The sequence below is a fragment of the Erythrolamprus reginae genome, chromosome Z (assembly GCF_031021105.1).
Source record: "Erythrolamprus reginae isolate rEryReg1 chromosome Z, rEryReg1.hap1, whole genome shotgun sequence".
Taxonomy (NCBI): Eukaryota; Metazoa; Chordata; class Lepidosauria; order Squamata; family Dipsadidae; genus Erythrolamprus; species Erythrolamprus reginae.
Window position 1 is genome coordinate 71,093,301 of NC_091963.1, and position 11,535 is coordinate 71,104,835.

The following is an 11,535-nucleotide window of genomic DNA, read 5'->3' on the forward strand; positions in this document are numbered from 1 at the left end:
ATCAATGGAAAAGCCAATAATGTGTGCAAGCACATTATGAAAATCCAAAACATTAAGGCTTTTTTAAAAAAAGCGGGGGGGGGGGACTAAGCTGAGGCAAACGGAGTGGGGGGAGGGACAGCGAGAGGTGGCAAGAGGTGGCAGTCCCAACGAAGCAAGGCGAAAAGAGCCTCTCTTGAGCTCCATGGGTCTTTCTCTCCTGTTTTTGCCCACCCCGTTCTGCTCATTTTCCCCATACCTTTCTCCTCTTGAGCTCCATGAGTCCCTCCCGTTTTTGCCCACCCTGTCCTGCTCATTTTCCCCACACCTTTCTCCTCTCTTGAGCTCCATGAGTCCCTCCCGTTTTTGCCCACCCCGTCCTGCTCATTTTCCCCACACCTTTCTCCTCTTGAGCTCCATGGGTCCCTCCCGTTTTTGCCCACCCTGTCCTGCTCATTTTCCCCACACCTTTCTCCTCTTGAGCTCCATGAGTCCCTCCCGTTTTTGCCCACCCTGTCCTGCTCATTTTCCCCACACCTTTCTCCTCTTGAGTTCCATGAGTCCCTCCCGTTTTTGCCCACCCTGTCCTGCTCATTTTCCCCACACCTTTCTCCTCTCTTGAGCTCCATGGGTCCCTCCCGTTTTTGCCCACCCCGTTCTGCTCATTTTCCTCACACCTTTCTCCTCTCTTGAGCTCCATGGGTCCCTCCCGTTTTTGCCCACCCCGTTCTGCTCATTTCTCCCACACCTTTCTCCTCTCTTGAGCTCCATGGGTCTTTTTCCCATGCAGTTTGGAAGGGGGGAGTTTGTCGCTGGGATTCAAAGCATCGCTGGCAAAAATGAAGGGAATCGAGGAGCCTCAGGGAAATCCCGGCGGCTGCTCGGGTTCGTAAGGTGAAAATAGTTCGGAATAAGAGGCAAAAAAATCTTAAACACTGGGTTCGTATCATGAAAAGTTCGTATGAAGAGGGGTTCGTAAGACGAGGTATCACTGTATTAATCTTTCATGTAGCACTTTGCTAGGTATAAAGTGAAAGAGGTTTCAGCAGAGATTAAATTGAAGTTAATTCCTCTCTCTCTCACTTTGCCTTAGCCAACCACTGCATGTTCAGGATCATCCCAAGACCTGTTGCTTTGGGAAACAAATGCTAAACATATAGGTAGAAACATAATTGAGATATGCTTTGTAACTACAATAATTGCTTATGCCAATGATTCTCAACATGTGATCTGTAGATCCCCAGAGGGCCATGAAGATTTGAAGTAATGTTATGATTTAAGTCTTGGTGGTCCATGGCCACAAAAAGTATTTAAACAGAGCCTGTGGTAAAGAAACTTTGGAGAACCCCTGTGTTATGCTATTATTCCTCTCTAGTTACCTTTCCCCACCCAGCACTTAAGACTACTGCATGCCTTGCATCCAAATCCATAAAAAGGAGAATGAAACAAATTCAGAAGAAAGGCTTTGAGTCTCAGGTAGAGCAGCACATTTCCAAAAACCTGTTGGGGTGTTTAATTGAATCACAGAGAAGTGTAGTGCTTTTATAAGTCCTGAAACACTTTGAATTAATTTCATTTTTAAAAAAAAATTAATTGAATACACATAGAACACACATGTATATTAAACAAACATGTAGAGGTACATGTTAAAAACAATTTAAAACCCTTAATATAAAAATTATATTCAATAAGTTTACTCCAGTTTTATTGACATATAAACTTTACCTATATGTATATACAGTATTTTCATTTTATAAGTTACTTGTTCTTTCTTTCTTGTTTTTAAATTCTTTTTACATTTTTATATACAATAATATTAGATTCTTCTATATAAAGACTTCCTATTATCCATTCAAATATTGGCAATTTTAATTCATCTTTTACTTATTCTTTATCTCTTCCAGCCATTCATATAATTTATTTATTTATTTATTTTATTTTATTTATTTATTACTTAGATTTGTATGCCGCCCCTCTCCGAAGACTCGGGGCGGCTCACAACACGTGGAAACAAATCATAAATAATCTAAACAGATTTAAAATATTTAACGATTTAAAAAAGACCCCATATACTAACAGACATACACTCAGGCATACCATATATAAATTAAACATGCCCAGGGGAAGATGTTTCAGTTCCCCCATGCCTGACGGCAAAGGTGGGTTTTAAGGAGTTTTCGGAAGGCAGGAAGAGTAGGGGCAGTCCTAATCTCCGGGGGGAGTTGGTTCCAGAGGGCCGGTGCCCTCTTATTCCGTATTAAGTAATATTCGATTTCTTAATTGTCTTTTATTTTCTTTGTTACTTTGTCCGTTTCAGCACAATCCAATATTTTTCAATTATGTCCTCATCTTTTGGTATTTCCTCATTTTTCCATTTTTCTTGCTGCTGTAATGATGTGTACAATTTTGTATACTTTTTATCAATTATGCCTAGTAAAAAAATTCAGGTTTTCTATCTATATCTTATTTTATTATTTTTTTCAAACATCTTCTTTTATTCTAGTACAACTTTTTTGCCTTTAAACAAGTCCACCATATATGGTGATAAATTCCATTTCCCTTTTTCCATTTCCTGCATATTGAAGATGAATTTGGAAACATCTTAGCAATTCTTACAGATGGTAGATGCCACTTGTAGAACATCTTGTTCTGGTTTTTCTTCTACCCCACTGACATTGTTAATTTCCAATTAATTGTCCAGACTTTTTCCCCACTTCTCCAGATCGGTAGTATGACCAAAAATTTTCATCCATCTAATCACTGTGTCCTTAATTATCTCTTCTTCCATTTTGTATCTTATTAGAAATTTACAAATTTTACCAATTAATTTTTCATCAGTACCGAGTAATATCTTATTTATTTATTAGATTTGTATGCCGCCCCTTTCTGAAGACTCGGGGCGGCTCACAACAACAGAACAATACAAATCCAATAGTTAAAAACAATTTTAAACCCTTAATATAAAAAACAATTATACGTCTCATACAAACCATACATAAAGCGGGAACGGCCCAGGGGAATCAATTTCCCCATGCCTGACGGCAACGGTGGGTTTTAAGGAGTTCGCGAAAGGCAAGGAGGGTGGGCGCAATCCTAATCTCTGAGGCAAGTTGGTTCCATAGGGTCGGGGTCACCACAGAGAAGGCTCTTCCCCTGGGTCCCGCCAGACGACCATAGTTTCATCGACGGGACCCAGAGAAGGCCAACTCTATGGGACCTAACCGTTTGCTGGGATTCGTGCGGCAGAAGGCGGTCTCGGAGATATTCTGGTCTGGTGCCATGAAGGGCTTTATAGGTCATAACCAACACTTTGAATTGCGACCGGAAACTGATCGGCAACCAATGCAGACTGCGGAGTGTTGGTGTGACATGGGCATGCCATGATTGCTCTCGCAGCTGCATTTTGCACGATCTGAAGTTTCCGAACACTCTTCAAAAGTAGCCCCATGTAGCCCCATCCCAGCAACCGGTTAGGTCCCACAGAGTTGGCCTTCTCTGAGTCCCGTCGATGAAACAATGTCGTCTGGCGGGACCCAGGGGAAGAGCCTTCTCTGTGGTGACCCCGATCCTCTGGAACCAACTCCACCCTCCTTGCTTTTCGCAAACTCCTACAGTAGTCGAACCTCGAGGTGATGAGGGCATGAGTGACTGTGAGCAGTGACTCCCGGTCCAGGTAGGGCCGCAACTGATGCACAGATGCCCCCCTCGCCACAGCTGAAAGATGGTTCTCTAATGTAATCTGTGGATCGAGGAGGATGCCCAAGTTGTGGACCCTCTCTGAGGGGGTCAGTAATTCCCCCCCCAAGGGTGATGGACGGACAGATGGAATTGTCCTTGGGAGACAAAACCCACAGCCACTCCCTCTTATCAGGGTTGAGTTTGAGTCTGTTGACACCCATCCAGACACTAACAGCCTCCAGGCACTGGCACATCACATTATCAAGGTTGTTAGGTTTTTCCTCAAATTCATAAAGTTTTATATCTTTATGATATTTAGCTTGGACCTGTGTATAAATCCACTAACTAAGCTTATCCCCTGTTCAGTCAGATCTTCTCTAATCATCAAATTTCTAGTAAGTCTTGACACCATATACTTTTATAAAATGTCTTGGGATTTGGATGTTTTATGGCTTCAATTCTAGAAATCCAATATGGAATCTTTGCATAATGTTCTTTTTTAAATTCAGCCAAATTTGCAATAATGCATTCCTAAGGACATGTCTCTTAAAATATGCATAAGCTTTATATTTCTCATCCCATATAAACACATGCCACCCTAATTGAAGATCATGTCAATATTCTCTTATTTTTTAGTTCTATCCATTCTTGATCCATATTAGAGCTGCTGATTGATAATATATTTGCCAATACCAAATCTACCCCTTTCTTTATTATCTTATAATAGATTCCATCTTATCCTGCTATTTTTCCATTGCCAAATATATTTTCCGGTTGTTTTTCTTAAATCTTCAAAGAAGGTTTTCCCAGGATTTATCGGGATTGCTTGAAATAAAAATAACAACCTTTGTAGGATATTCATTTTAAGTGAGAATATTCTTCCAATCAGTGATAATTGTAAGTTTTTCCTGTTTGCTAAGTCTTTTTTAATTTGTATTAATATTCTATTATAATTGTCTTCTTTTATTGGTGAACACTTTGCGGTTAGCCAAATTCCTAAATATTTCTCTTTTTTAACCAATTCCATATCTGTTACGTCTTCCAATTGTTTATCTTGATTTTTAGTGAGATTTTTGATTATAACTTTTGTTTTATTTTTATTAATTTTAAGCCTGGCTACTTCACCAAATTCTTCAATCTTTTAAATTAATTTACATCCTGAATCAAGTGGTTCTTTGGTAAGATATTCATCAACTGGGAGAGCCAATGGTAACAAGGTTAGCCAATGAATAGGCATAGCAACTAAGTCAGCCAATGGGAGCTAACCACTTCTGAATCTGTGCAGAGAATCGAAACTGGAACTTAAGTTTAAAACTGGATGTGGCTCCAGTCCTCTCTGTTCTCTGTACTCTCTGTGCTTGTCTGCTGCTGAAAAAAACTAACTGTTCTCTGCTACCTGAAACTTCTTGAAGAAGAATCTATATTAGTATTGTAAAATTTACTTTATCTATATTATTATGTTTATAAAGAAGTTATTGAAGGAGCTGAATCAGGCATCTGTGTATGCTTCTGGTTTTGAGATAGTGGACATCTCTGTCTTACCCCCTTTTCAATATCAAATAAATCTATATATTCCCCTAACTCTAGCCTTTTGTTTTGTATAAATTGTTTCTATCATTTTTGTAAATTTCATTCTATCACGTTGCCAAATCATAAATTTCCAATTTGTTGTGGTTAGCTCTGGCCCAGCTCCTGCCCCAAGGAATGTGCAGGCCCATCTCCTGCCCCAAGGAATATGCCGCAGGCCTGTTTTGCTCCCGATGGAATCTGCTGATGAAGCCTCCTCTGACCAAGGAAGCATGAGTGACAGGGAAGAGGGGAGTTTGGCAGACAGCCCAGGAGGAGATCAATCATCTGTATCAGCCTTGGATTCTGAACAAGAATTAATGACACATCCACGCATGCGTAGAGTGATGCATAGGAGACAACAACTGAAGGATTATTACAAGAGAAAATGAGGCCACCTGTGGTTGGGTGGAGGTCCAGTAATTAGAGCTGCTGCTATAAATAGCAGTGTGTGGGTTTGGCCGTTGTGAAAGAGTATCTGATCACAGTTCTTCAGGAATCGTATGTTGCTGTTTTTTGGACTTCGTTTGTTGATTTTTCACGCCTTTGAAACCAAAGCAGAGCAACGTGTATGTGTGTGTGTGTGTCATTTTGTTGGAAGAAGAAGGGGTGTGAAGTTTCTTCACAGCTGCTAGCTAAGTACTTAATGACTGCTTAAGGGAAATTGTACAGACTACCCGGTTGTTCTGGGACGAGTGCTCTTTGCAATACAAAAGGTGCTTAGTTTATTTTGAATTTTGTGATAAAAAACATTGTTTTGAATTTTCAAACATGTGTGTGTCTGCAATTTGTACCCTTGAATTTTCGGGAGGCTCCTACCAGAGAGCCCGGCAGAACACAATTAATGTTGTCAAGCTTTCTGGGCATCAAGGAAAACCAGTGCGGCCTGCTTTTCAGGATATTTCTTTAATACTCAAGTGTATTCATTATTATTCTCAAGTTGTTCTTGATCTGCTCTTTTGGTAAAAAGCCATTTTGGTCTTGGTGTATACTCTTGTTAAGAATTTTTTTACTCTTTCAGTCATAATTAATATGAATAATTTATAATGCAAATTCAAAAGAGAGATAGGTCTATAATTTTGAATTAATTGGTGGTCTGAATCTTTTAATGTTATTAGAGCCTCTGACCATGTGGATAGCATTATTGTTTTTCTAATACTTCATTAAATAATTCTAACATCATCTCTTCTAATGGGTTTTGTATATTTTTATATAATTTGGTTGATATCCTGTCAGGGCCAGGAGTTTTATTATTTTTCTGTTTATTCAGAACCTTCTCAATTCTGTGATTGTAATTGGTCTGTTTAACATCCTTCTTTGATCCTTTGTAATTTGTTTTATATTTGTTGAATCTAGGTATGTTCTAATTTTTTCCTCTTTGATGTCTTCTCGGGCATATAGCTTGGTAAAAAAGTTCAATATTATATTATTATTTTCTTCCCTATTATGTTTTTTTTCTTGTCCTGTAAGTTGTCAATCATTTTCCCTTTCTTTGTTTTCTCAATTTATATGAAAGCCTTCATTTATTTGCATTTTTGAAATAATTTTGTTTGGCAATCCTAATTTTTTGTGCCAATTCTTCTTAAGCATTCAAATTTATTTTATGCTTTATTATATCTCTTTGTTCCTTCACGCTTTTATTTTGGGGATCCTTTTGCAATTCCACTTCCATTTTATTTAATTCACCCTGTGGGGTCCCTTTTGTATTCTTTCTCCATAGTGGGTGGAGCTAGCCTCCAAGGATGGGAAGACATTGTCCTTTAGCCAATCAGAACCAAGTCTGAAATATAAAAGCACCCATCTAGTGGCAAACCTCTTCTTTTGACTAGGTCCTAGCCCTAAAGGATTTGTGTTTATCCTATCCTTGAAGGACTCCTCATCTTTCAAGTTTCCAGCTTATATCCATTTGTTCAGTGAGTGATCTCCCCCAACTGACAGCTATCATAGTGTGGGTGGAGGGGTGCGAAGGGGTTTGGCCCATTCTTCCAATGTCCTCCAGCTGAAGGCATGAATCCTGTCTCAGAGTGCCATATTCCGGCTGTTGAAGTAGTGAGGCCTAGCATTCCATCGGCACCAAGATAGGGTTGCAAGCTGCCCACAGCTGACTGAATATTACAGGGAGAGAGGCCCATTTTTATTCTACTACTGAGGTGATTGCTGCAGAAGCTACGAATTTGAGCGGCTGATATTCCTCTACCTGCTGGCTGGAGCCCATGCTCTGATAGCCAGCTCAACACTTGTGTAACTCTTTGAGCTGTCTGAGGCAAATTGAGAGAGAGATCGAATTGCTAGCAGGCCGACTTTAGAGCTTGGCACAAAAAACCATTGCTTGAAGTATCTTGACTGCTAACGACATCAACCTTTGCTGCGAATTGCTGCAGCCAACCTTTTGAGCCCACCCTTATAGAGTCTCCTGCATCATCAAAGGAATGCTCCCTGCATGTCAGCCCTTGCAGAGCCTCCTCTGTCATCCAGGAGAGCCCCTGTGTTGTCCTGGAGATTTTTACGAGAGGCCGACACTTACCTGGCAGTCATCCCCACATGACCACCAATCAGGCTTAGTTTCTCTAGCTTGCTGACAAGGTACAGACGACCTTTGCAAGGACTGCAGTGCTTTTTAAAGTGCCGCAGCCACTTTGAGCATCTCTCTTGTTCTACTCTATAAGCCGTTTTGCCTGGACCTTCCCCTCTCCAAACATGACTGAACGGAGTAGCAAAGGGAAGGCAAAGGCCAAGACCAGAATTTACAGCAAGGAGAGGAAACAAAGCAAGGCACCTCAGTCAACCAAAGACCAGTCTCCTAGAGATCACCAACTTCTGCCCCCCCCCCCAGCTCAGCCCAAGTCCACCTCCAAAGGGGCAGAGGGACATTCTCAGCAGGATTCTGACCTCAGGCCTACGGAGATCCCTCCTCATGGAACATCAGTGCAGGGTGTGTGTGACTAGACAGGTTCTTTTATACTTTAGATTCGGTCCTAATTGGCTAAAGGGCAATGTCTTCCCTTCCTTGGGAGACTAGCTCCACCCTATGAGAAGAGGCGTATCATGTAAGTCCAATGCCCATTTTCTTTTATTTTACCTTGCCAAGAATGCTATTGTTAGCCTGTGTATAGGCTTTTGTTGTAATTATTTTGTAGTTATGTTTCTTCATTTATATTAATTTTTAAAAATATTCTTAACTATTTTCCAGCATATCTCAATATTCTTTATCTTTAAATAAATATTGATTCATAGTCCATGTGGTTTTCCTTCTCCTTCCTTTCCAGGTTGCTCTTAAAGGGCTATGATCTTCCCAGATATTGGGTTCTATGTCAATCTCTTGTATCTCATTACTCAATTTCAGGGTCGTCCAAACCATGTAAATCCTTGACCAGGATTGATGCGGGTTCGAATAAAAAGTATATTGTTCTTTTGTTTTGTGTTTCTCTCTCCATACATCCTTAAGCCCAAATTCTGCTGTCAGAGCCAGGGTGACACATTGGTTAGAGTGCATTACTGCATGCTACTTCAGCTAACTGTTATCTGTAGTTCAGCAGTTCAAATCTCACCACCGACTCAGCCAGGCATCCTTCTACGTTTAGTAAAATGGGGAGCCAGATTGTTGGGGGCAATATGCTGATTCTGTAAATCTCATAGTGAGGGCTGCAAAGGAATTATGAAGCGGTATATAAGTCTAAATGCTATTGCTATTTCCCAGAATGATTTTGGAAGTATATTTTTGTTTTTATTTTGTTTTTTACCTTTATAGTCTGTTGTACGATTTACAATTGCGTTAAAATCCCCAATTATATAAATGTTTTCACATCCCAACTCTATTTTTCCTGCTTTTTTAAATTTCAAAGCAAACATGGTCTGATTACTTATCTACTATTCATTTCAATATTTATTCTCAAATTAGCCTATGAGAAGCCTACTAGGTTTTATACAGATTCCATACCAAAAGTCAAGAGGGCAAATTGTACTAAATGCAAGAGATTAAATAAGTATGTATTGATAAAATGTTTGCCTATTTATGCATTTAGAATTAATGTACCGTATTTTTTGGTGTATAAGACACACCTTTTTCCTTCCTAAAAGAGGCTGATAATTGGGGTGCATCTTATATCCTGAATGTAACTTGTTTTTCCAACTCTAACCAGCTTCGAACGGTCTTTCCAGCTCTTACCTTGCAGGCTCTTTCATTGTTTCTCTCTGTGAAGAATGTTTTCCAAGCCCTTAGTCTTTGCAGGGCTTGTTTCATTACTCTAACTTGCTCTGAGTAAGTTTCTTTCCAGCCCTAACCAGCTACTAACAATGTTCCCAGCTCTTACCTGCTTGCAAGCTCTTTCATTGTTACTTTCTGCCAATAATGTATTCCAAACCCTATTTTTGTAGAGGGGGGGCGGGGTGTTCATTGCTTTACTTGCTCCAGATATTTTTTTTCCAGCCCTAACTAGGTGCTATTAATGTATCCAATCTCTTTCATTGTTACTCTCTGCAAAGAATGTTTTCCAAGCCCTAAGTCTTTGCAGGTTTCCCCCCCATTGGTCTAATTTGCTCCAAATGTTTCTTTTCAGTCCTAACCAAGTACTAACAATGTTCCCAGCTCTTACCTGCTTGCAAGCTCTTTAATTGTTACTCACTGCAAAGAAGAATGTTTTCCAAGCCCTAAGTCTTTGCAGGGTTTTTTCCACTGCTCTACTTGCTCAGACTTTCTTTCCAGGTGCTAATGATGTTCACAGCTCTTTCATTGTTGCTCTTTCATTGTTACTCGCTCAGAATAATTTTTTTTAAGCCCTTAGCCAGGGGATAAAATAATGTGCTGAAGCTGACAGACTAAGGATGCAAGCTAGATGAATACCTGGTAAGCAGATTCTTTCCCCTATTTTCCTCCCCAAAAACTAAGGTGCATCTTATATTCCAGTGCATCTTATACTCCGAACAATACGGTATATATTAGAAATATAAATTCTGTATCCAGTCATTTTGAACTATCTGTAAGCTAGAAAATGGAAGTAAACATTTGGAAATTAATCATATAAAAATATTGCAACTGTTAACATTGCTTTGAATTCTACTCTTTCACCTCCTTATATTTCAGTTTTGGTATTTGTAGCTAAAATTTTTAGAAATAATGCTGAAAATGACACATTTGCCTTTCTTTTGGTTGTTCAGTTCTTTTGGTTGGAAATAGCTGTTTAAGATCTGACTCCAAAACAGAAGTTCAAAGGAGGATAGATGCAATTGTATAATTTAAAATGAGTTTAACAAACTGTTAATGCATATAAAAGAGGCAAGGTTTGAATTTTACCTGAATTAATCCTTTGATTGGGAGACATTAAGCTGATCCATAAATTATATTTTAAAAATAAGATTTCAATATAATATAATGTAGCAATCTGCATTGGACAATTCTCCAGAACAGATTGACAAAATTGTTTTGCTTGTGTCCATAGACTGATGGGGAAGATGTGATAGGCAGCCTTGACTAGCAATCTATGCCATGCTATTTTGAGAACTCCAGAGCTTCTGCCAAAGTTGCCAGTGATTCTTTCCAACAACATTTGGTAATGTGGTTTGCCATCACAATTTGGGTCACTAGGGTTAGAAGTTTTAATGTTTCCTTATCTTTGTTAATACTTGTTATGTTTGTATCCTACCCACCGTACTGTACATGGGATTCAAGTGACAATCTTGGTTAGGAAAAAGGTTGCCATTCCTATGTAGAAAATGCAATTGGTTTTTTTTTAAATATATAAATTGTTTAGAACCTTCCAAGCCCTTCAGATATATTTGGATTATAAATCCCAGGATTCTCAAGGGAATTTCAATCCAACTCCATCTGGAGGACATCACATTAAGAATTTAAAAAGTAAGAAATTATTTGGTTGGACATGAAGCTTTCTTTCCTCTCTAAGGCACATGAAGATCCTATGTATGATATAATAAGGGAAAATAAACGCTATGAAAAAGATATGAGGTAAGCTTGGATCTCTTAAACAATTATTATGAAATTGATGGTAGCAATACTTTATAAATTTCCAAATATTTTATGAAAAAATATTATTAAAAAACTCAGTAATATAATCCTCAAGGTAAGAGATAGTGACTTGCCAGAAAGAAAATTCTCTAAGATGTGAATCAAGTAATTATCAGCCATCCTTTATAACAACTACTTCATTTCACATTATTTTGCAAAAAATGACTTCATTATAAAGAACCACTTTTACTTCTAATGCAATGGTTCAAAAGTTTTTGTTTTAAAGTGATACCAAAGTGAAATGAAACCTGCCCAAGGAAATATCATTTGACATTGTCTGTTTATGTGCTTAG

The 11,535-nt window shown here is 38.9% G+C and overlaps 1 protein-coding gene across 1 annotated transcript in view; it reads left to right on the top strand.

Annotated features, from left to right (window-relative positions):
* RP9 (RP9 pre-mRNA splicing factor) overlaps positions 1–11,535 on the top strand; it is a 46,411-nt gene that overhangs the window by 32,612 nt on the left and 2,264 nt on the right. Inside the window, exon 5 of the mRNA XM_070728998.1 lies at positions 11,121–11,182. Within this exon, the coding sequence (XP_070585099.1) occupies positions 11,121–11,182 (62 nt within the window). The remainder of the gene's footprint in view (positions 1–11,120; positions 11,183–11,535) is intronic.